General features: G+C 37.6%; 2 protein-coding genes across 2 annotated transcripts in view; both read left to right on the top strand.

Moving 5' to 3' along the window:
* The window catches only part of LOC130549048 (natural killer cell receptor 2B4-like), a 176,806-nt gene that overhangs the window by 31,561 nt on the left and 118,170 nt on the right, over positions 1-27,075 (top strand). The window lies entirely within an intron of this gene.
* On the top strand, positions 482-15,075 carry LOC130549047 (uncharacterized). Its single transcript, XM_057326185.1, has 6 exons — positions 482-960; positions 11,569-11,883; positions 12,020-12,166; positions 12,432-12,563; positions 12,800-12,867; positions 14,744-15,075. Exons 1-6 carry the CDS (start codon positions 939-941, stop codon positions 14,795-14,797), a joined length of 738 nt encoding a protein of 245 aa, XP_057182168.1. The 5' UTR covers positions 482-938; the 3' UTR covers positions 14,798-15,075.

Here is a 27,075-nt window from a genome sequence, read left to right as displayed (position 1 = left end):
ACACTAGTGTCGAGAGAAAACTACACAATCGCAGGTTAACAACTGTTATTTGAATCCTGATTTACTCACCACTGAGAGTCACATTGAATCTCTTGTCTGAAATCCCAGATCTCCTGCTAATCTGTAGATGATAAACTCCAGTGTTTGTACTTCTGACGTCACTGATGGTGAGAGATCCGGTCTGATGATCCAGCTTCAGTTTGTTTCTGAACCGCTCGTCATCTTCGTTTCCAGGTACAGAACTCTTGTTTACTTCAATGTCAATCTTTGCAATGAATGTTGTTTCATCGTTAAAAAACCACAGCAGTTCGTCAGCTCGCTGTATTTCTTTAGGATTAATGTGTAGTGTGACAGATTCTCCCTCTTTCACTGACACTTCATCAACACCAAACACACCTGAACAACACAAACACAAACTCTTATATACACATACATATCATGAATAAATCACAGCTACAGGGTTAGGCATGACACAAACCAAAGTGATTTATTCAGGATAAAGCACCAGCCTCAAGTTCCGTCCCAGATAGCACAGCTACGTCTGTAAAATGTCTGCTGGAGATCTGGAAAACATCTGCTGTGTATAAACATCTGATAAACGTCTTAGATAAATAAGTTTTACATACATTTAAAATAAGACATATTCTACATTTACATTTAGTCATTTAGCAGACGCTTTTATCCAAAGCATCTTACAGATGAGGGAAACAATAGAAGCAATTGGGACAACATAAGGACAACAACCAGCATAAGTGCAATAAAACTGGTCTCATATAGCCTATCACAGTGTACAGAGCTAAGGTTTTTTTGTTTTTTGAAAGAGTAGAAATGAGACAGAAGTCAGAACTGATGGGTCAGGTGTTGACGGAAGAGATGTGTTTTCAGACGGTTCTTAAAGATGGCCACAGAATCTGCTGATCTTGCAAATCATTCCACAAATGTGGAACCGATCCCGAGAAGGTACGTGAGAGAGATTTTTTACCTTTTTGGGATGGCACCACAAGACGTCTATATTCTAGATGTCTATATATGACTTATGACATCTGACAATAGACGTCTCAGACATGTATTACAGATGAGCAAATGCAAGATGTAAATGCAGACATCAAACAGCCCTGATAGCACACGTACATCTGGTTTTCATCTGCAAGACGTCTGTCAGATGCTGTTTGCTCATCTGCACTACATCTCTGAGACGTCTGCTGTCATATAGACCTCTAGAAGATGTCTGTAAGATGTGTAGGATTTAAAATGCATGTACAACAGCTCTTTCTAAGATGTTTAGCAGATGTTTTTACACAGCAGATGTTTTCCAGATCTCCAGATCTTTAGCAGACATCTCCCAGATGTATGTGTGCTATCAGAGATATTACAGACCAAAAATATCTATCAATGCCATTTTCATGATATAAAATCACTTGAAAGCTTCCTTCCGCTGGAAAAAATAGAATATATCGTTATCGTTGCTAAGGGTGCGTAGTGATACACAAAGGTGGAGGGTCTTAGCTGGCCTTTATTGTGAATGAACTAGCCGTTTTATAAATAAATATAGCCTATATTTCTCTTTCTTCTGTTGATTTCTGCTACCTATCAGCAACACACGCGTTTTGAACTAGTAAAAGCGTGATTCATTTTCCTAAGCATTATTGTTTTGAAAACGAAACCGAAAGTATGTTCACAAGTCTGGCTGTAATGTGAAATAAAGAATACAGACCAATCATGACTCTGGGCCGGTGTTCTGACATTCAGTCACATTAAACTGTGCTAACCTCACACCAACCTTAGGTTTAGGGTTTGGATAGTCTTATAGTTAGCACTAGCCTAGCAGGTAGCACAAATTGACAGAAACATCATCGCACCCAAAAACTCTCCGATAAACACTCACAAGACCTGCTTATACGCTTTTACAATTATTACATTCACTTGTTTGTGTTGCCATTTGTGCAGAAATCACGCGCAACATCCTTTAGCGCTTTACCTCAGACGCTACGGGCCCAACAACACGTTAAACACGTCTCACTCACCGGCCAAGAGCACCGAAAGAGTACAGATTAATAAATGACCCGCCATGACTATAAAGTAAATAAAAATATTAGAACGACTGAGTCCAAAATCGTAGCACTTTAACATGAGTATCCCGGATGCTCCCGGACAGTTCACTGTTAGTGTTTCCGGTTTAGATTCGGGAGAATCCCAAATGGCGTTTGTGCGCACTCGAAGGACACTTCGGGAAAGTGACGTCAGGTAGTCGTTTCAGGTAAATAGAACGTGACGTTGTTTTCATTTCTCCATTCGCGAGTGTATTTTAAACGGTCACATTATGAGACACAAATCCTTCCGGAGTTACACATCCAGAGCTTTACTCTCTGAAGGGAGTAGGGCATAGGGATGATCACTTCCGGTCGGACTTCGCCCCATCCTTGAACGCTAAATACTGATACTACAGTTCACCGCGAGAGGGCGGTGTGTGACATTATCGTGTTGAAAAGATTTACTAACAGCTTGAGGCACAAACGCTTTGACGTAAACATATCACGTTTTGTTACGATTTATACAAAAATACAGTTTTTTGGTCTTTTGTAGTAAGCCATGGTTAATTTGTAACCCTTACGAAAACTATCTATGTTTTTTGGGGTAACCATGTTTTTTTTGTTCGTGCAAAAGCATGATTTTACCACAGTAACCATGGTTTACCATGTTTTTTAATCAAATCGTGGCTGTTTTCTTTTATATGCGACCTTGTGTCCTCGTGTTCTCGCTCTACGTCATGTTTGTCTGTTAAAGTCTGGTTCGTATACCCAAGAACACAAGACACAGAGAACGCATGAAAGTACCCGGATGTGTTCTCGATATCAAGGATGAATTGAACTCACTTGCGCACATGTTTGCGCATAACAAACCTGCTTGAAGTCCCAGAAGTCATTGCGGCGTGTACATCAGAGTTTCTTCTTCCAAGGTTGCCTGGCAAGACCGCTGTGCATGAGAACACAAGTCCGTTCTTTGCCATTGAGAAACAGCCCAAGGTTATTTTGTGGTAACCATGGTTTTGCTACAGTAACCATGTTTGTTAACCGTGGTAAACCCATGGTCATTTTTGTAATATGTGCATATGCTTCGCTGTTTGACACTCGGGGCTACGAGCAAAAATACACATGCACAACTTCTATTATTAAGTATCTGACAGCCTGTCGTTTTTGAATTTATTATGAAAATATCATCATAATCATCACGCTGTAATAAACGAACACTAAAGATCTGGCTTTGGACCCCAAGATCTCCAGGGGACGCATGATCTCCACCCCTTAACACGCCCAAACACCAGCCCACTTTAAAGATCTCTGGTGTGCTGAAGGGAGAGCGGTATCTGTTCAAAGCTTAATGGTTATTGCTGTCTGCTCGCTTTAAGACATGCTATAATGTTTGTCACTCCTCAGACATGATGTGGTTTGTTTTCATGATGTTCAAATAGAAACATGCACCTCATATTGTTTTTTCACTGTGTTTGTGTGGACAGTTTCAAAGTGGTGTTCCTCATAACAGCTCTGACACCCACAGCTCTCCTCCTCCTGTGAAGTTCAGTCAGTATAAAACATGAAGTTTCTTTAAGTGACGTGAATGTGAGGCTTTGACTGTGTTCAGATCACATCAAATGTTTTTCAGAGTTATTATTCAAGAAGGTATTAATAATGTTTCACACGTTACATGTTTTCTCTCTGTGCTTGTGGCTGGCTGGTAAGTTGATGTTGTTTCTTTTATGTAAGCCATTGTTTGAATTATTTCATCCAGTTTTAAAGATAACATAAACCTTACTTAATTTTGCGATTTTATTCTTTTTCCTCTATGGTAATTATTTAATAGCAGACACAAATAATCAACAATGTGTTTGTGTTGTTCAGGTGTGTTTGGTGATGAAGTGAAGTCAGTGTCAGTGATGGAGGGACGTTCTGTTACTCTACACACTGATCTCACTGAACTACAGACAGCTCATGATGAGATCGACTGGAGGTTTGGAGTGGATGGTCCTCGCATCGCTAGAATGATCAATAGCAATCCCAGATGTGATTATCATGAAACTTTCAGAGACAGACTGGAAATAAACACTCAGACTGGAGATCTCACCATTAAGAACATCAGATCTGATGACAGAGGAGTTTATCAACTCATTATTGGTATCAGAAATAAAAAGAGATTCAAAGTTACTGTTAATGGTGAGTAGAGATTTTCTTGAGTATTTGACGTTTATTTCATCTTCACAATCACAAACTCTTACAATCTGACAAATCAAGCATCACTTTTATTCACTATTGATTTGTTTACATTTCTGTGATTCTGTAATATTTTTCAGCTCCCACTGCTGTCAGCATCAGTGAATCTACACAAACTCCATCATCATCATCTTCATCATCATCACCATCATCATCAACAGAGAGTTCAGGTGTGTCAGGTAAACACATGCTCATATTTACCACCAGCTTCAAACTCCAAACTAGTGCTACATGCAGTTAGTGTGATATATATTTCCTCTATAAAACACTTCCATAAACAACACATCAAATCTACTTCAATATTAATTCATGATAAATAAGAATCAGTTATTAGCCTCATGTGTTTGAAGATGTCTCTGATATTGTTTTGGGATGATCACATTGACGTTCATGTGTCAGTATCAGGTCTTGTGCTGTTTGGACTTTCTGACCAAACATGAAATCCGTCAGAATGATAGAGTTGAGTTTTCTCTGAATGAATTCAACAGGTGTTGTTCTGGCTTTCTTATAAAACTAGTCTTTTGGTATTAGCACTTATTTTACTATCGCCTCCTATTGACAAACCGCTTTATTGTTTCCTTGTCTTCTACTAAGTCGCTGTGGATAAAAGCATCTGCTAAATACCGACTGAACTGAACTCTTACAGATGTGTTGTTGTGTATCAGTTCATCTTTTGTGGTGTTGTTCTTGGATCTGTGATGATTGTAGCTGCACTTCTGACATCTGCAGAAAACACACACACAACAACAACAACAACAACAACAACAACAAGAGAATCTGAACTACTCAAATATTTGTTTCAAGTGACCTGCAGCTGAAACGTCTGTTACAATAATTGGACAAAGACCTTCTAATGAAGTGTTGTGTTGTTTTCTGTCATTATTGTTACAGGTCAGACCTTCTGTGTGAAGATGAGTTCACTTTAAAAATCAGGACTTTTCTGGCAGCTGGGGTGCCAGAAATAAACGGTAAAACAATTTCCCCCGATTTTTCCTGTAAATTTGCGATCTTTTAAAAAGAAATCTGTAAAAAACAGTACAATTCAGTTTTTTATTTTACATGGAAAATCTGTAAAAAATCACAGTAAAATTCTGTATAATTACAGTTTTTTTACAGTGTAGCTCGTCTGTCACGCGTCTGGACTGTCAATCATATCATTATATAAGTGATTTAAACGTCAGTCGAGCAGAATCGATCACAGTGACCCGGATGAGAATGAGGTTTGGGTGGACGGGGTTATTATAACAGATGTCATGTGATCACTCTCCATCCTCCTCAACATCACTTTCACTCTAAAATCAGCCTTCAGTTCAAGTCTCAATCCAATCAATCAATATCTCACTCGCTATGTTTTCAGCCGAGCCATTGAGAGAGAGAGAGAGAGAGTTGCGTCAGCTCCGTTGACTCCAATGAAACAGTTTTTTTCACAGCAATGGCGGTTCATGGAGGCTCTCAATAGTTCCCAGAAGTTACTAGTGACGCATGGAGCTGCAACTAAACACACCAACTGAGGTAAACTTCTAACCCATTTAAAGACGAAAGCCATTTAATGAATAAAAAAATGAAAGAAAAAAAGCATTTAAAGAGAAAATATAACTTCCTGGAACCATCTGAAGGCTCTGTGAATCACGTGACACGCGAACATTTCAAACAGTTGTATATTTAGTTTCCATGAAATATTAATAACATTTCTGTCATACAATTGCAAAAATGTTGTCAGTGTTGTCTTTGCCATTGTGACCTCTAGTGGTGAGATGATGAAACTGCAGTTGACAGTATTGATTAGTGTTGATGTTATTACAGTGCAGTATCGTTCTTGTAGATAAAAACTATAACACAATTGATTTCATTGTGCTGCTGTGTTTATGATTAAAACGCTGTAATTGTTGTGCAAAATGTGATCTGTAGATGAAGTAAGGCAGTACACTTATAACCTCTGCTTGGTTCAGTGTGTTTCTTCTATTTAAATGTGTTTACTGACGCTTTACTCAAGGATCAATGTACAGATAGTTCTAAGCATAAAATCAAAGCATTGTAGCAGTAAAGTAAATGAATAAAACATTTAATAAAATTAAAACAAATAGACATAAAAATTCTATAAAAGGTGTATGTTGTATATTTTATATATGTTGTGTGTTTTGAAATAATGTTGTCTCACTGGTGATAGAGCCATGAGTAGGCGTGGCTTTAGACAGCAGTGGGCGGGGAATTGCAAAATGGGGCGTGGCCTCACCCCAATGGGTTTGTTTGACATGCGTTATCTTTTCCTCTTCATGCCTTCAAAGCTACATGCTACTGCTTTTTATGACCAAAACATGTATGTTATGATAGCAAAAAAATATTTTGCTGTGGTCGTTTAATGAAAATTTGAAATGTTAACGTATAAAAAATCATGTGTGTTTAACAAACATAAATTGGGCAACTTCAACGCAAGTAAATTGTGCTGAGTAAACAACTTTATTATGAGCAACTGATGTACTGTATATATTATGTGAATCCAACAGATTTTTCCACATCCAAACTACTTCATTTTGTTATTTCGTCACTGTATTTGTGAGAACAGTGATGTGTTCCTCATAACACACACACACACAAACAACTCTCTCTCTCACACACACACGCACACGCACACACACACACACACGCACACACACACGCACGCACGCACGCACGCACGCACGCACGCACGCACGCACACACACACACACACACACCACACATGTCTGGTTTATTATCCCCGTGGGGACAGTCCATAGGCGTAATGTTTTTATACTGTACAAACTGTATATTCTATCCCCTATCCCTAACCCTATCCCTAAACCTAAAGATCATAGAACACTTTTTGCATTTTTAGATTTGTAAAAAATATTGTTCTGTACAATTTATTAGCTTTTGTGCCCATGAGGACCTCAATTTTGGTCCCCACGGTGACACGAGTCCCCATGTGTTGGTGTGTATTCAGGTTTAGGTCCCCACCGGGATATACAAACATGAACACACACACCACACACACACACACACACACACACACACACACACACACGACACACACACACACACCACACACCATGTTGGGTTTCCATGTTTTATGGGGACATTCCATAGACACAATGGTTTTTATACTGTACAAACTGTATATCATATTCCCTCCCCCTAACCCTAACAATCACACACAACTGTCTGCTCTTTTACATTTTCACAAAAGTTCATTCTGAATGATTTATAAGCTTGTTTCCTCATGGGGACCAAAAAAAATGTCCCCACAAGGACAAGGGTTTTGGATATTGCCATCTTTGTGGGGACATTTTGTCCCCATACCGTAGGGTTTACCCTTCCCACACACACACACACACACACACACACAGCACCACACACACACACACACGCACCACACACACACATACACCCACAAGTCTCCTCCTCCTGTGAAGTTCAGTGAATATAAAACATGAAGTTTCTTTAAGTGCTGTGTTCAGATCACATCAAGTGTTTCTCAGAGTTATTATTCAAGAACATATTAATCATGTTTCACACATCACATGTTTTCTCTCTGTGCTTGTGGCTGGTTGGTAAGTTTACATCCTTTCTTTTGTTTTGTTTTATGTGAGCCGTTGTCTCAATTATTTCAAGCCTTTTCAAAGATAAAACAAAAATCTTACTTGTCTAATAAATTTGCTACTAAGGTTTTGCAGTTTTTATACCAATTTTCCATGGGAATTATGTACTGTAGCTGGCACAAATAAAGATTATGTATTGTTTAGTAAGTGTGTTTGTGTTGTTCAGGTGTGTTTGGTGTTAAAGTTGAAGTGAAGTCAGTGTCAGTGATGGAGGGAGAAAATGTGACTCTACACACTAATGTTACTGAACTACAGACAGATCATGTGATCAAGTGGAGGTTTGAAAACATCATCATCGCCACAATCAACAGCTCACGCAATATTAATCCTCTATATTATATTAATGATGAGACTGAGATGTTCAGAGACAGACTGAAGATGAACAATCAGACTGGAGATCTCACCATCACACACATCACATCTCATCACTCTGGACTTTATAAACTCAGAATTAATATGACAGATGAACCCAAAGTCAAGAAGAACATCACAGTTACTGTTAATGGTGAGTAGTGTTTATTGTGTGTTTAGTTTTGTTTATTAGGTCTTCACAATCACAATCTGACAAATAAAGCATCACTTCTATTTACTGTTGATTTGTTTACATTTCTGTGATTCTACACAACTCCATCTTCATCATCAGAGAGTTCAGGTGTGTCAGGTAAACACATGTTCATATTTACAAGTGTGATATTTACTTTATAAAAACCTTCATGAACAAGATATCTAATCTACTTCACATATGTACTCAGTGACAAGATGATAAAGTTGAGTTTTCTCTGACTGAACCGAACTCTTACAGATGTGTTGTTGTTGTCGTGTGTAGTTTAATCATTTTAATAATTTTATAACTGATTTCTGATGAAGTGTTGTGTTGTTTTCTGTCATTTTTGTCACAGGTCAGACCTTCTGTGTGAAGATGAGTTCTCGTACACACAACTAACACATCAGGTACAGTGATGATGGTCTGTTTCTATGATTTCCAGCAGTGAGTGTAGAGTCGTCTATAGTCATAAGAGCACTACATGTGTGTTATATCTGCTCTTCTGATGGGTTTATAGAGAACATAAATACACAACTACTGGACGGCAACACTAGACAGTGAGACAGCCGAAATAACGCTTTAATGTGGTCGTGTCGTGTGAAACTAAAGTTGTGAAGATGTTTGTGATCGTGTAACACTTGTCATCAGCTTTAACCCTTCTTCTGTTACACCGTAGAAAAACATTCTGAAAAAAACCCCAGAAATGTTATTTAAGCAGGAAAAATAGAAATATACCGTAAAATATATTTATAGGACATAAGTATATATATTAAACTGTTTTCACTATTTTGTCTTTTTCTGTAATTTTAGTTTTTGAACGTACTTCAAAAATAAACTGTAAAAAAAAATGTTGTTTAAAAAACAGGAATTTTCAGCTGGGGCGCCAGAAATAAACGGTAAAATAATGTTTTTTCCCTTTAAAATGACATTTTCTCCCTGTTTTTCTTGTAAATTTGCGACCTTCTTAAAACAAGCTGTAAAAAAACAGTACCATTCAGTTTTTCTTATTTTACATAGAAAATCTGTAAAAATAACAGGAAAATTCTGTATTCTTGTATTCCTGAATTTCTTTTTTTACAGTGTAGCTCGTCTGTCACGCATCTGGACTGTCAATCATATCATTATATAAGTGATTTAAACGTCAGTCGAGCAGAATCGATCACAGTGACCCGGATGAGAATGAGGTTTGGGTGGACGGGGTTATTATAACAGATGTCATGTGATCACTCTCCATCCTCCTCAACATCACTTTCACTCTAAAATCAGCCTTCAGTTCAAGTCTCAATCCAATCAATCAATATCTCACTCGCTATGTTTTCAGCCGAGCCATTGAGAGAGAGAGAGTTGCGTCAGCTCGTGGAAGTTAGTAACGCGTGGAGCTGCGGCTAAACAGACCGATTGTGACGAACTTTTAACCTTTAATGAATAAAATATGTAAGTAATAAAGCATTTAAAGAGAGAACATAACTTCCTGGAACTATCTGAAGGCTCCATGAATCACGTGACACGCGGAAATGTTGAACTTGGGTTGTCGCGGCTCTCTCTCTCAACGGCTCTGGTTTTCAGCTCTGCTCTTTTATCTGCTGTTAAATGCATCTCACATCCCATCATTCAGTTGTTCTCTTTGTGTTTTCTTACAGGAGTCTGAAATGACAGAGGAGCTTTACACACATTACAGCATTAGATAAAACCAAACTCCTCTGTTACCTGACCAATGATGTGTTGACCACAGCAAGAGTTCTCATTTTATTTCTGTTTCATGTCATTTATTGAGTTTGTGACACTGAATGGATTTGTTGTTGTGCTTTTAGTTCTGAAATTCACCTTTCGCCACATTTGCTCTGTTTTTTAAAACTCATCAACACACGGCCTTTTTATTCCATTTCATTTATAACATTACAAACAGTTGTGTATTTAGTTTCCATGAAAGATTAATAACATTTCTGTCATAAAGTCATGTGAATCATTCTGTGGATAATATAAATATATATTTTTATAATTCTGTAGATCTGTGTCGTCAGTGTTGTCTTTGTAATTGTGACCTCTAGTGGTGAGATGATGAAACTGCAGTTGACTGTATTTATTAATGTTGATTTTATTACAGTGCAGTATCGTTCTTGTAAATAAAAACAATAACACAATTGATTTCACTGTGCTGCTGTGTTTATGGTTAAAGTCAGGTTATGAGTCCTCCAACAGGATAATGACCCAAAACACACAGCTCAAATCACCCAAGAATGGATACGAACAACACATGTGACTATCCTGATGGTCTTCTATGAGTCCTGATCTGAATCCTATGAACATCTGTGTAAAGAGCTGAAACCATCACACCTGGAGCAGTTTGCTGAGGAAGAGTGGGCCAAACTACCTGTGAAGAGGTGCAGAAGTCTCACTGAGAGCTTCAGAAAACCTTTGCTTGCAGTGATCGCCTCTAAAGGTTGAGCAACACAATATTAGGTGAGGGGTCCCGTCATTTTCGTCTGTGACATTTTCATTTGTTTTATTATTTACTATATTACGTTGAATAAAAAATCAAAAGCAAAGTCTGATTTCTAAATATGGAATAAACAACGGTGGACGCCAATTACTTTTGTCAGTTTCAAGTTATTTCAGAGAAAACTGCATTCTTTATTTTTGTGGAGAGATTCCAACACATTTGAGCACGTCTGCATGTGTGAGAACAGTGATGTGTTCCTCATAACAGCCAAACCACACACACACACGCACGCACACACGCGCGCGCACACACACACACACACGCACGCACGCACGCACGCACACACACACGCACACACACACACACGTCTGACACCCACAGCTCTCCTCCTCCTGTGAAGTTCAGTGAATATAAAACATGAAGTTTCTTTAAGTGCTGTGTTCAGATCACATCAAGTGTTTCTCAGGGTTATTATTCAAGAAGGTATTAATAATGTTTCACACGTTACATGTTTTCTCTCTGTGCTTGTGGCTGGCTGGTAAGTTGATGTTGTTTCTTTTATGTAAGCCATTGTTTGAATTATTTCATCCAGTTTTAAAGATAACATAAACCTTACTTAATTTTGCGATTTTATTCTTTTTCCTCTATGGTAATTATTTAATAGCAGACACAAATAATCAACAATGTGTTTGTGTTGTTCAGGTGTGTTTGGTGATCCAGGTGAAGTTAAAGTGTCAGTGATGGAGGGACATTCTGTTACTCTACACACTGATCTCACTGAACTACAGACAGCTCATGATGAGATCGACTGGAGGTTTGGAGTGGATGGTCCTCGCATCGCTAGAATGATCAATAGCAATCCCAGATGTGATTATCATGAAACTTTCAGAGACAGACTGGAAATAAACACTCAGACTGGAGATCTCACCATTAAGAACATCAGATCTGATGACAGAGGAGTTTATCAACTCATTATTGGTATCGGAAATAAAAAGAGATTCAAAGTTACTGTTAATGGTGAGTAGAGATTTTCTTGAGTATTTGACGTTTATTCATCTTCACAATCACAAACTCTTACAATCTGACAAATAAAGCATCACTTTTATTCACTATTGATTGATTGATATTTCTGTTGTTCTTTAATATTTTTCAGCTCCCAGTGCTGTCAACATCAGTGAATCTACACAAACATCAACATCATCTTCGTCATCATCATCATCAAAGAGTTCAGGTGTGTCAGTTAACCACATGCTCACATTTACTACAAGCTACAAGCTACAAACTCCAAATACAACAAACTGTGAGTGTGATATTTACTTTATATGATCCTTTCATAAACAACATTTTGAATATTTCTACTTTATTTTAAATTGGTAAATTCTGTTTAATTATGCAGTACATTGCGGGCTGTAATCTAAAGTGTTACCGGATATATTTGTGTAGTTTCATACTTTTTACATTTTACACAACATTCATGTGTCAGTATTTATGCATGTTTTGATGGTTTGTGCTATTTACATAAAATCCATCACTATATTAAAGGTGAATTTTCTCCAAATGAACAGATAATAAACCAGGAGGACTATCAGATTATATCATTCCTCTCTCTTGTGCCGCTGCTGCTGGATTTCTGATGGTTGTATCTGCACTTTTGATTTTCTGTATCTGCAGAAAACACAGGAAAACACAACAACAGGGTAAATGTCAATTTTAAGTGACATTGTTATAAAGAATATTACAGCTGCAGAAGTTTATTTACACAGAATGTCATATATTAAATCCAGCATCGTAAAGACTTTCATCTTTGGTTAATCGACTGGTTTATAAAATGATGTTATGTGACAGTCCTTCAGCTAAAACATCTGTAAATACCGTGTTTCGAAGAGAATGAGAGTTTTGTTGCTTTATGTGTAATATTTCATTACTGTTACAGATCACACCGGTGAAGAACAGATCACATACGCTGATCCAACATTCTACAGACACGACACAAAAGCGAAGGTCAAATCATTTTACCCTCTTTTTATCATGTTCACAATTCACCAGGTTTTCATTTATCCTCTATATAATTTTTTAACATATCGTTGGGTAAAATATGGACATTTTCAAGGTTCGTTTGATACAACAGGTTTGTCTTTACTCAACCATGAGTTTATAGGCATTCTATCTCAGGCAATGACAGCAAATACAAAAACTTACAGCCCAAATTCTGTCTTTATTATTCTGAAACAGGCTGTTTACTACAAAATATTTAATGCCCTTTATAAATGATATATAGGAATTTGTTAATATATATTTTGTATAAAGCACCAAACACTCTTCATTTAAGAATCTTCTGATCTGTGCATCGCTTCTCTCTCGATAAAGACACACGGAGACAATGACAATGTGAATCTTAGGAAATGATAAGCAGTTGTGTTATAAGTGGGATAATGTACACACGCAGCGGGTTATTGCTATTGCCCCATACCATACATATGTTTTGGGTGTTTCTGTACTGTTGAAATATTCTGCAGAAAACTGTGAACGTGAGAAACTAATAGACAGAAGTTGTGAAGATGTTTCTGACAGTATAACGGCTCTGCGGTGGCCTCTAAACTCTTCTTGTTAGCACGCAGTGGTGTAAAGTATTGGAGTAAATGTACTTAGTTACTTTACTTAAGTATCTTTTTGGCTACTTTGTAGTTGTACTGAGTATTAAAGATATTAGCAACTTTTACTCTCTACTTGACTACATTTTTGAACAAGTATATGTACTCTTTACTCCACTACATTTGTAATGACTAATGCAATTACACATTACATTTCACCTGGTACCCATCATTCTTTTGCTGCAGTTTATTTTTGATACAGAAGAATTAATATAGCCATTTACAAGGCATTGAAGGTACTATATCTTGTGGGTTTTGCTCTTACTTACTAAAACTTGTCAACATGGCTTCTTTATGTGAATATGAGTGCATTATCAATTAGGGTTAGGATAGGGTTATCAATGTCAATCGCTGGCGGTTTATGTGAAATGAGGACATGACAGCAGCTGATGATGAGGCCAAAACCAGCATGCCCAGTTTAAAAAGGCTTTGACTTTTTAATTGGACTTAACATTATTTTATTTATCCGTTATATTGAAGAAACCTTTTGAAAGAGTTTGGTTTATTATGATCACTTGAGCTTAAATGAGACTTGAGTGTTATGGTGTCCACCATAATTTGTTGCAATTTTGAGGTGTTCAGTCTTATTTTGATTTAAGAAAATAAATGTGATTGCTCTCCTCATGAATCAACTGTTTCTAGTTTTTCACTGACGTGTCTCTTAAGTGTTGAGGACTAGTGCTGCTTTGAGCCTACATTCAGTATGAGTAAAATACTCAAGTACTGTTAAAATCAGATACTCGAAGACTTTTACTGAAGTCGTTTTGGAATTGGTGACTTGTAACTTGTAATGGAGTAGTTTTCGTTGCAAGGTATCTGTACTTTTACTTAAGTATGGTTTTCAGGTACTCTTTACACCACTGTTAGCACGCCACACTCGCATATTCAGGCTTGACCAGTCTGGAGGTTCTCAGAAAACAAAGGCCATACAATAGGAATTATTGCTCGAGATATCAATTTGTATTTAACATCTTTCATGTCCTGGCATCATGTTGACCAAGTTTGGTGACAATCACATATTATTTTCTAATAATAGGGGGCATTTGTGCCAACCTTTACACGTGCCTAATGACCAACAGCTCTGTTGTGTGATTCATGTTTCAGTGCTTGGGCCCTAATGAGAAACATATCCCATGAGTAGATGTCCCATATAAAACCAGCTTTTAATTCATCAAAAGAGTCATCGGTGCTTCTTATTTTTTCTTGTGTGTTTGTGTTTTTTACAGAGAGTTAAAGAGGAGGACGAGGTGCTGTATGCAGGTGTCGTCACAAGACATTGACCAGTCTGTTTCCTCAATATTGTTGTTTTCAGTTTTGTTTTTATTTGTGTACAAAACTGTAATTGTACAGTTTACTGTAAATTTACAGATTTTCCACGTAAAGTAAAAAATAAAGCAGAATTTTACAGTTTTTATGTTTTTTTTAAATACAGTCCAAAATTTATAAGAAAAACGGGGAAATGTAATTTAACAGGGAAAAAACTTTATTTTACAGTTTATTTTTGGCGCCCCAGCTGCCAGAAAATGTAATTTTTTAACAAGATTTCTTTTTTTACAGTTTACGGTCATATATACGGTCAAAATTATAAAATTGCAGAAAAATACAACAAATTTACAAGAAAAATGGGGGAAACAATTTAATATATATCCTTATATCCTATAATTTTACATGGAAAAAATATTTTACGGTATTTTTCTGTTTTTCCAGTTTACGTAAAATTTCTGGTAACACTTTATTTTAAGGTGCCCTTGTTACATATGTTACATGTATTTACTATAAATTATGCATAATTACATGTAACTTACCCTAAACCAAACCCCAATCCTTATTAAGTACAGGTAGTTCATTATAATAAGTCAGTACTTAAATGTATAATTACACTATAACCTGGGCACTTCAAAATAAAGTGTAACAATTTTTTTTACATTGTATGTTGTTTCTTTAGAATATATGTCCTTTCATTTTAATGTGTGATTTCCTTTAATTTTGGCAAAACACCCTTACGGTGCATTTAAGCAAGAACACCAGACAGTCAAGCATCATAGAACAGTTTTATTTTCAGTGAAAATCACATATATAAATCATTTTAAAATTCACAAAAAAATATAGCATTCATTTCGTAAACAACAGGTGTTATACTGTGTTTAAGTTGTGAGCCTTCAGCATTACAAAGAGATGACATTTACATAATTTACATTTACCCAGCTGGTTGGGTGAGGAGTGTTGTTGTTATATTTAAGAAATATAACTAGTTATTGCGTGTCTGATCGGTCTCAGGCACTACATACAGGTCTGAAATGACAAGAGGGTGAGTAAATGATGACAGAATTCTCATTTTTGGGTGAACTATCACTTTAATGTCCAAATTTAACTATAGCCTAGTCCTGGCTTAATCTAATTCCTGTCTGTTTCTCAATTCCAAGAATGCAAAGAACGGACTTGTGTTCTTGTGGAGACCGGTCTTGCGAGGCAGCCTCGGAAGAACAAACTTTGATGAACACGCCCCAATGAATGTTGTGACTTCAAGCAGGTTCCGTATACGCGCGCAAGGCTGCATTCAATGCATCCTTGATATCAAGAACACATCCAGGTACTTTCATGTGTTCTCTGTTTTTGAGTATTGGAACCGGACTTTGGCGGTTATTGATGACGTAGAACGAGAACAAGTGGACACAAGACGCATATTAAGATAACGGTCCCGATTGGAAGATAACGGATTGGAAATGATCCAGCGCTGTCTCCCCTGTTGAAAAAACTAGCATATGCTTAGCATATGGTTAGGTATGTTTTGATGCTGGTTTGACCAGCTTAAACCACCTTAAAGCAGCACAAACCAGCACCAAAACAGCATATGCTGATTTTTTTCAACAGGGTCAAGTAACCAACAGATAAATGGCGTATTTTGAACTCTTCTGCGGTTAGATTTGTTTTAAACGTCTCAAATATCAAATCGTTCGTCCTCAGGCTAAAAAAATCCGTCACAGAAAACAGCGAATCATAGTAATGCGCTCACGTTGTGTATGTAAAGTTGATGAGCTGAGCTGTGACCGACGCGACTACTCATCTTTTCACATGATATAACTACTAGAAAAAAATCCAAATTGGCAGGTTGCACATGCGCGAGAACTTGTAAAAAAAAAAACCCGCTTGCGCTGTCTCAAAAACTGGTCGCAAAATGCAACCATTAAGTAGCAGTCTGGAGCCCTGAAATTAAATGTAAAATAGTTAATATGTCCATTGCAAGAAAAAAATGAAATACAGGCAAACACTGTTTTTGAGAATCATATCATGTCAGTAGTGTGTGCGTGGCAACAGTTAAAAAATAAGGTGATGCAAACAGGTCACACCTCATTTAAACTACAGATATTCTTATTCAGTGTGTGAGAATGTTGATTTTGGTAGATGTCTGCAATATTATCATTTATGTTGGTTATTTTAAAAGATTAAAGCCAAGAAAAGGATACTTTAAAATCTCCATTAAAATAAAAAAAATATATTTAACCTTTATTGATTTAAAAGCATTACATTTTCATAAGGCATATTCAGTTCACACGGCAGTCATAATAGTCATTATAAATCAGATCTTATTGACTTTTCAAAATCTCGAAAGGCATAGAAAAAATGCATTATTTTTATTTTCATTAATCAATTTACAGTACAGTACCATAATGTTTATTTACATTTCCTTTTGGTCCTTAAACCAGGTACTGGTAGCTTTGGCACTGTGTGCAGGTGCCAAGTCCTGTTGGAAAATGAAATCTGCATCTCCATAAAGTTGGTCAGCAGCAGGAAGCATGAAGCGCTCTAAAACTTCCTGGTATACGGCTGCGTTGACCTTGGACCTCAGAAAACACAGTGGACCAACACCAGCAGATGACATGGCACCCCAAACCATCACTGACTGTGGAAACTTTACACTGGACCTCAAGCAACGTGGATTCTGTGCCTCTCCTCTCTTCCTCCAGACTCTGGGACCCTGATTTCCAAAGGAAATGCAAAATTGACTTTCATCAGAGAACATAACTTTGGACCACTCAGCAGCAGTCCAGTGCTTTTTGTCTTTAGCCCAGGCGATACGCTTCTGATGCTTCCTGCTGCTGACCAACTTCATGGAGATGCAGATTTCATTTTCCAACAGGACTTGGCACCTGCACACAGTGCCAAAGCTACCAGTACCTGGTTTAAGGACCATGGTATCCCTGTTCTTAATTGGCCAGCATACTCTCCTGACCTTAACCCCATAGAAAATCTATGGGGTATTGTGAAGAGGAAGTTGCGATATGCCAGACCCAACAATGCAGAAGAGCTGAAGGCCACTATCAGAGCAACCTGGTCTCTCATAACACCTGAGCAGTGCCACAGACTGATCCACTCCATGCCACGCCGCATTGCTGCAGTCATTCAGGCAAAAGGAGCCCCAACTAAGTATTGAGTGCTGTACATGCTCATACCTTTCATCTTCATACTTTTCAGTTGGCCAAGATTTCTAAAAATCCTTTCTTTGTATTGGTCTTAAGTAATATTCTAATCTTCTGAGATACTGAATTTGGGATTTTCATTAGTTGTCAGTTATAATCATCAAATTAAAAGAAATAAACATTTGAAATATATCAGTCTGTGTGTAATGAATGAATATAATATACAAGTTTCACTTTTTGAATGGAATTAGTGAAATAAATCAACTTTTTGATGATATTCTAATTATATGACCAGCACCTGTACAAGCACCAGCACATGACCCAGTTTTTAAAACTCCTGCTGTACACTGTGTGCACTGGCCCTGAGAAAGCCCTGAAAGTGACACTGGCATCATGACTGGCCCTGGCACGCACTAGCATACTCGCTTTTAGCTCGACAGTGGAAACATGACTCATGATCATTTATTCAACAGCAGGACTGGATTCAAACCAGAGTTATATGGCATCTACAATGACCATGAACTAATAAAACAACAAATTTATGGTATAAAGCCAAGCAATTCAACCATACCACTAAAAAAATGAGGAATATTACGAGAACAAATCACCTATAACATTTCTGTATAGCACCTGAATAATACAACCTTAAGGAAATAAAATAGACAAATATAGAAAGCAAAATTAATGAAATTACAAAAACATGCACACATCAACTCTGTAATCTCAAGTAAAGAGAAACGTAAAGCATCTGCCTCCTAGCTCCTGCCCAAAACAACTTGCTATATCATTTGACCCTGTAAGAATTCATAAAATTATACAAGATATACATAAGCTTCTGGGTATTTTATGGGTCCCCTGCACTCGAAAAATGGTGCTTAAAAGTGATTGATTGACTCATAATCATATGGGAACCACTTTAGATGCTATATAGCACCATACAGTATCTTTAAAGGTCCAGCACCTTTAGGGGCTTTTGCACCGCTGGAACAGTTTCGTAGTTCCGGAATGATTTGCTGGAAATACTTGCTTTTTGTTGTGTTCGCACCACAGGAACTGACCTGAATTTGAGTTCAGGAACGCCTTTTTGGAGGAACAAATTAGCTCCTTCTCCGGTGAAGGGTCTAACCCAGAAACCAAGTAACTAACTTACCAGCCTCGCAAGAGTGTTGACTGACTGAATGCATGACACAGAACAGTTTTATCCCGCTACAAGACAAACACACAGACGGCTAATGTTCACGGCATTTACCTGTTGTCTATGTCCATGCGTTGTGTTTTTTCTCTATCTGTGGCACTTTAAATTGTCATAGAGGGTTTCGTTTCCTAGTTCCGCCTTTTTGCTATTTCAGTTGCAACTTCTGTCTTCAATACATGCCAGTTATCACAAAACACTACACAGACAACAAAAACACAACTCTGATCACGGTGTCCTTCAGTTGTTTTTTGTTTTTAAATGCCACGCTGCCAGCTGGCTTACGTCACCTCAGAGGTCCAAATGCCAGTGCGAATGCGATCGGAAACTTGGCCTGAGGGAAAACTTAGAGTGCTTTTCCACCATCGTGCCGAACCGTTCTAAGCACAGTCCGAAACGGTTACAGTTATGTTTCCACGTGAGCCTGGTTCGACACGACTACAACAGTTCTCGGCTCAGAATTTTCGGCACGGTTCTCTAACCATGCTAATGAATGCACGCAGAGGCATTACAGCTCAGTCTCTTGTGTTACCAAGGCAGCGCGTGACGCGTTTGTGTTTACATTCTAAAAATGTCCGTTATCAGCCCTGCGGTGGAAATGAAACCATTTACGTACCGGCTGGTATGGATCGGCACGGAGTGGAACGATTAAGCAACGACAACGATTCGGCGCGATGGTGGAAAAGCACTCTTAGATCGCGAACAACAGCCCTCTTTACTCGTTCCAGAACTTAATTCCCAAATGTATCTGGTCGGAAAGTGGCTTTTGTTAAATGGGGCTATGTAGAACCGTAAGATGTACCATATGGTTTCAAAGTGACAAGTTCAACATTAACAAACGTTACTGGGCATGCATGCTTTTGTGGTCCGAACTGAACTTCCACAAAGAACAGAGTCCCTGTAGATTGTTTCTGAAAACAAGCAAAAGAAATAACAAGTACTTTACATCAAACAGTGGTTCTTTGGCTTGTAAAGAGAACCTTTAAAGAACCATTCAGCACGTCAACCCCCCTGAAGAACTGCTGAAGAACGCATTTTTTGTGTGCGATTTCCTGTTCCGCTCACCTGGCTTATTGGTTAAATCTTCAGCTACTGTATCAACAAACGCACCGTACTTTAAACCTTAAATTCTACAGGGATTTTCATGTCAGTGTTTGGCTGAATTTGATACACGTGGTTTACAAGCACAAAGCATTTTGAGCCGAGTGGGTTGCAAGCAGACAATGCAGATCTTAGTAGCATCCACCTCAACAAATGACTCATCTAGTCTGAGATGAATTTGAGTAGACTTTGTTCCCTCTTCAAATTGTAGGTGGAACAAATGAATGTCAGTGCAAAACTTGGTCAGTTCAATGAGGATATATGCAAGTTTATATGCCATAAAACAGGGAGAGGTGCAAAAACACTCATGTGCCGACCTCTGCCCGTGCCTAATGGCAGAACTTTAAAGAGCTTTTAAGCCTGTCCCAAAACACCCTGAAACCTATTAGAATATAAATCCCTAGAAAAACAACAGAGGCATTCGCACTTTCAGTGTTTGGGCCCTAAAACATACCTCTAGTTAAACCATTTTATTTACAAAGCAAAGAATAAACTAAACAAGCCTTTGGCATGAACAATGCCCCATCTAAGCTACTCTAACCAACAGAAAATATGGCATTTTCTCCTTAGCTAGTTCTTTGTTTGAAATCAAAACATTTGGGTAGTTGACCAATAAATCATACATGATGTGTCCTGTGGTGTGACAGCAAAATTTAGAAAACAAACTGAAAATTGGAATTAATTAATTTTATATTATTAATATTTATGTTTATCATATAAAATAGCATAAGAGAGATTTATCTTCATTGTTTTTTCAAATTTTTTTGCCGTCACACCATAGGATAAATTTGCAGTCTGTCAACTACCCATGTGTCTTTCTGTAGTTGGTGACTGTGAACCGTTGATGTTAGATGTCTCCTACTTCAAAGGTACGTCAGTCTCTTTATCTTCATCACTACTTCGTTCTGTAAGAAAACACAGACAGAATCACACAGATTGTAAGATGGTACATCCACATGTGGTGTAAATACTTCAATTCAATTCACTTCAATTTTATTTATATAGCGCTTTTCACAATGTGCATTGTTCCAAAGCAGCTTTACAGGAGCAAATAAGAAAAACACAGAAAGGTAAAACACAGCACAGTGCATGGTGTTTATAGACCAAGCAAGATCATTATAATAAATAATATCTAATAAATAAATGAATAAATAAATAAATGCAGTCTCCCGGTGAGCAAGCCAACACTGCACTGCTCTGCTGTGGCGAGGAACCCAAACTCCAATGATGAATAATGGAGAGAAAAAAACCTTGGGAGAAACCAGGCTCAGCCGGGAGGGCCAGATCTCCTCTGACGTGTCATAGCTGCACTCAGTGACCCCGACCAATACTAAATACTGTGATACTGTGCACAACATCACAATGAAACATTACAAAACATACAAAACACATGTAAGCAATTAAGTAATATTAGGGATGCACTGATAGGAGTATTTTGGCCGATACTGATTTTAACAAACAACTATCATCCGATTCCGATATTGGTCAATTGCATAGTACTTTACAATACTAGCTAATTTTTTCTGCATTCAATTAATTTGACTGAACATGAATTGGATCCATTTAACATTTTAAGAGAGGTTAAGATAAAAATACAATAAGACAACACGACAATCTTCAAAGGTGATTTTTGCTATCCAATATTTATTTTATTAAGAACATTAACTCATATTTGACTTAACATGGGCAGCAGTAAAGTGCGAGACGCATTTGATCTGCGCATCTTTTTTGGTCTAAATACCACCAATTTCACGCTGCTTGTTGCTTCAATGTAAAGTACCTTGGTTCCATCAGTTCTGGGCTGACCTGGTTCTCGGTAGTACAGTGACTTTTAAAAAAAATCTGGTTCATTTTTAGTACTGACTAGGTGCTGAAGAACTGGGTGTTTTGACAACACTACTGCACAATTTTATTATGTTCTTAGAAATCACATGTAACAAAATTATTTCATGTTACTTACTGTTCTTGCAGCGCTTGTATATTATAAAGAAGCCCCCCAGCAGCATCAGTGCTACCGTTAACAGAGGACCCGTTATCACCCAGTGTGACCTCTGATCAGGTTCTGTAATGGCTAAAGAATGACATGAATTAGTTTAACATTATGACATTATTTGACATTATGATCCAATATAAATGGTTTTAGAAATGTGAATGTGATACAGATTCTCTTTATCTTGTGAATATTCTTTTACTAATATTTCCTAATGTCTGATTTCATATGCATGTGTACCCTGAATGAAATATGTAAATGAATATGAATGAATATGAACGCAGTAGCTGGAACAACCAGAAAAAAAATTGTGACCCTGGATCACAAAACCAGTCTTAAGTAGCACGGGAACATTTTTAGTAAAAGACAAAAATACATCGTGTGGGTCAAAATTATCGATTTTTCTTTTATGCCAAAAATCATTAGGATATAAAGTAAAGATCATGTTCCATGAAGATATTTTGTAAATTTCCTACCTTAAATATATAAAAACTTTATTTTTGTGAGTGGATGGTCTGCCACAGTGCTCCTGATTAACAACTTCAAAGGCAATTTTCTCAATATTTTGATTTTTTTGCGCTCTCAGATTCCAGAGTTTTAAACGGTTGTATCTCAGCCAGATATCGTCCTATTTTAACAACTCATATATCTATAGAAAGTTTATTTATTCAGCTTTCAGATTATGTAAAAATCTCAATTTCGAAAAATTGACCCATAAGACTGGTTTTGTTGTCCAGGGTCACAATTGTAGTACAGTTGATGTAAGGATTAACTGCTGGTGTGATATATGTTGTTTTATTGGGAATTGGGCATACGTTTCTCTGGATAAGCGCTGTGATGGTTTGGGCATGTGCTATGCAGAATACTAAGCTTGAATACACACCTGCTTATTTAAAATGCTCTGCATTCATCAACAGTAGAACAAGGTTAAAAGTATTGTTTACCCCCTAAATGAATCCAGCTGAAAACTCACCACTGACAGTAACATTGAATCTCTTGTATGAAATCTTGGAACTGGCTCTGATCTCTAGTTGATAAAGTCCAGAGTGTTGAGATGTGATGTTTGTGATGGTGAGATCTCCAGTCTGATTGTTCAGCTTCAGTCTGTCTCTGAATATCTCTCGACCATTTTCAGGTACCGAGCTGGTATTTTTTTCTTTATCAATCCATGCTATATGTTTTTCATCACCATTAAACGTCCACAGTACTTTCTCAGCTCCTTGTATTTCATCAGGTTTAATGTGTAGAGGAACAGAATCTCCCTCCATCACTGACAATCTGACAACATCATCAGCACCAAACACACCTGCACACACAAACATATCAATATAAGATTTGTATAAAAGCTTGTATAACACTGTATTGTTAAATATGTGCTATCAGGGACAGAACTATAACATAACATGTTTGTCCAATCATTGCACTGGCTGATTTGGATGTCCTACTTGCCAGGTAAACTACTGATGTGTCCCAGTTCGCCTACTTCTACTGTACTATGACGTTAAATAATAATAATAATATAACGTTTTTGTTATAAAAAAGTATAAGTTAAAATGTATAGGTCTATACTTTTCCACAACAAAAACAGTACCCTAAAAGTACTTAAGTACCCGTTGAGTCCTACGCAATGTTTACTGTATAATTACATTTAATTATTCAGTGATGCTTCTCTTGTTTAATATTATTGATGAAGTGGAGCGTCACTAAACTCCGCCCTCTAGCGGTGAGCTGTGTGTAATAACAGCCGTATTGAGTTTCCATGATCTACAAGCGGGAATTTTTGTGAATACTCATTTCAAGTCAACATATTATGGTTTGGGACATAGTCATTCTAATTTCGAATAGTATTAGGATAGATAGTATGCGAACTGGGGCGCAGGGTAAGTTATGTATTTGAATAGCTCCTCGCACCGGGCTCGCGCAGACGAACTTCCGGTTTTGGAGGAGTGGCTTTGAGGAGCCGCGCGCTCTGTGGGAGGGTGGGACCTTATGCTTCAATTATTATTGATCTATCTAGCTATCTATTTTTCTTCTCTATTAGTATATAGACGGTAAAAGTATTAAAACAATATCCAGTGAGAGATTGCGTATTTGTGTTTTGTAGAGTTAAAGATCTGAGTCATTGACGAGTGTTTTACTCTAATGCAGAACGAAACCGAAAGTGTTGAATAAACAACAAACAAGAATATCACTCATCGTGCACGAGTAGAGAGAACATAAATGTCAACCTGTTGCTACTACATCCATTAAAACCACTGTAGTATCTGACTGAACACAGATGAAGTGAGCCTGAATGAGCCGTAAGTTAACTGTTACCCAAACCTCTTGAACACTCCCAAAAGCAGCTTAAACACCACCAGACTTCAACAGAATGACATTATCTGGTTATTTTTCATTCTTAAACTGCTTAAACAGTTTGTCTGCCATATTTTGCACGGGACACAAAAGAGATGTGCAGGGTGTTCCGCATTGGCTACAGGCCCTCGACGGGATTACAACAGAGTTAATAGACACGAAACACACCCATCAAAACACTCACCGGCGGCCAGGTGCATTAAAACAAGCGATACTAGTAAATGATTCATCACGGTGATGGCGTCCTCCAGTTGCACACCAACAGATTACACAACGATAGTTTGACCTAAGCGACACTCGTGCATAGACTGTACAAGTTTGATCAAGTCACGTGATCTATGCAAACGAGGCTACGTCACACTACACGAACGAAAAATAATCACACCGAACTTTTATTATCATTTTTATTTAATATTCAGTGTCTGCCATCCCATCTAATATCAACTGGTATCTCTTATTAATATGTGTTAATTAAAAATATATATTATAAAAATATATTTATATCAAATGATAGCAAATATGAATGTAGATTCTTTGTTCGTATACATAGTGTGTTATTTGTTATACTCGGGTCATATGTGAGCTTCGGGTGTTCTGTGGGAAGAAGTTCTTTGTTTCTCAGACAGTCAGGACGGTTAAGGATTAAGTTGAGGAAAATAAGAATGTCTGGCCCTGGGTTTGACTGGTGAGTTTGCTGATTCTCAAGTACATTTAGGTGTTTCTTGAACAAAATACAAAAATAAAGCGCTCGAGTGCCATTTCAGCCAATAAATAATCAGTCATTCTACGCGTGTCCACAAGATGGCGCCATTGCCGCATTCCTGCTTCCTGATCACGGAGAGGAATGTGATCAACGAGTTAGGAAATAACAAGCTGAACTATTGACATATATATTTTGTGTTTTAAATGTGTTTTAGGTGTTTCTTAACGGGTTAAATGTTTGACAGGAAACTGAAACTAATGTGAGAGAAAAGCTGTGAAGATGTTTGTGATGTTTAACGGTTGTCATGTGTTGTGATGGCCTTCTGTTCGCTCGGACTTCATCAGTGGATTAATAAATCTTCATTATAGGCCATTCTCAAAAGTCTGGTTCCTATCAAGAACACAAGACACAGAGAACACATGAAAGTACCCGGATGTGTTCTCGATATCAAGGATGAATTGAACTCACTTGCGCACATGTTTGCGCATAACAAACCTGCTTGAAGTCCCAGAAGTCATTGCGGCGTGTACATCAGAGTTTCTTCTTCCAAGGTTGCCTGGCAAGACCGCTGTGCATGAGAACACAAGTCCGTTCTTTGGAATTGAGATGATGCTAAACATGGTTTTGCTTCAGTAACCAGTTTTTTTTAACTGTGGTCATTTTTGTAATGCATAGATAGCACGCTACGCTGTTTGACACTCGGGACAAAAATACACATGCACAACTTCTGTTATTAAGTATCTGACAGCCTGTCGTTTTTAAAAAGTACCATTATTATAATCATCACACTGTAATAAACGAACACTAAAGATCTGGCTTTAACCCAAGATCTCCAGGGGACGCATGGTCTCCATCCATTTACACACCCAAACCTTACCCGCCCGCTTTAGAGTTCAAGCCCCATTTTAAAGATCTCTGGTGTGCTGAAGGGAGGACGGGATCTGTTCCTCTTTATGCTGTCAAAGCTTATTCGCTATTGCTGTCTGCTCGCTTTAAGACATGCTATAATGTTTGTCACTCCTCAGACATGATGTGGTTTGTTTTCATGATGTTCAAATAGAAACATGCACCTCATATTGTTTTTTCACTGTGTTTGTGTGGACAGTTTCAAAGTGGTGTTCCTCATAACAGCTCTGACACCCACAGCTCTCCTCCTCCTGTGAAGTTCAGTCAACAGAAAACATGAAGTTTCTTTAAGTAACGTGAATGTGAGGCTTTGACTGTGTTCAGATCACATCAAGTGTTTCTCAGAGTTATTATTCAAGAACATATTAATCATGTTTCACACGTCACATGTTTTCTCTCTGTGCTTGTGGCTGGTTGGTAAGTTTACATCCTTTCTTTTGTTTTGTTTTATGTGAGCCGTTGTCTCAATTATTTCATGCCTTTTTAAAGATAAGACATAAATCTTACTTGTCTAATAAATTTGCTACTAAGGTTTTGCAGTTTTTATACCAATTTTCCATGGGAATTATGTACTGTAGCTGGCACAAATAAAGATTATGTATTGTTTAGTAAGTGTGTTTGTGTTGTTCAGGTGTGTTTGTGTTGTTCAGGTGTGTTTGTGTTGTTCAGGTGTGTTTGTGTTGTTCAGGTGTGTTTGTGTTGTTCAGGTGTGTTTGGTGTTAAAGTTGAAGTGAAGTCAGTGTCAGTGATGGAGGGAGAAAATGTTACTCTACACACTAATGTTACTGAACTACAGACAGATCATGTGATCAAGTGGAGGTTTGAAAACATCCCCATCGCCACAATCAACAGCTCACACAATATTAATCCTCTATATTATATTAATGATGAGA

This window comes from Triplophysa rosa, linkage group LG25 (assembly GCF_024868665.1).
Source record: "Triplophysa rosa linkage group LG25, Trosa_1v2, whole genome shotgun sequence".
In the NCBI taxonomy this organism is placed as follows: domain Eukaryota; kingdom Metazoa; phylum Chordata; class Actinopteri; order Cypriniformes; family Nemacheilidae; genus Triplophysa; species Triplophysa rosa.
The sequence above is the reverse complement of the archived record's forward strand: the minus strand, read 5'-3'. Positions and strand labels throughout refer to the sequence as shown.

Bases quoted from the DNA above. Each gene is read 5' to 3' on its own strand.
- LOC130549047 (XM_057326185.1), top strand. From the start codon at position 939: ATGTGGAACCGATCCCGAGAAG. The intron at 11,884-12,019 runs GTGAGTAGAGAT...AATATTTTTCAG, and splicing joins ATTCAAAGTTACTGTTAATG to CTCCCAGTGCTGTCAACATC. The intron at 12,868-14,743 runs GTCAAATCATTT...TGTTTTTTACAG, and splicing joins GACACGACACAAAAGCGAAG to AGAGTTAAAGAGGAGGACGA.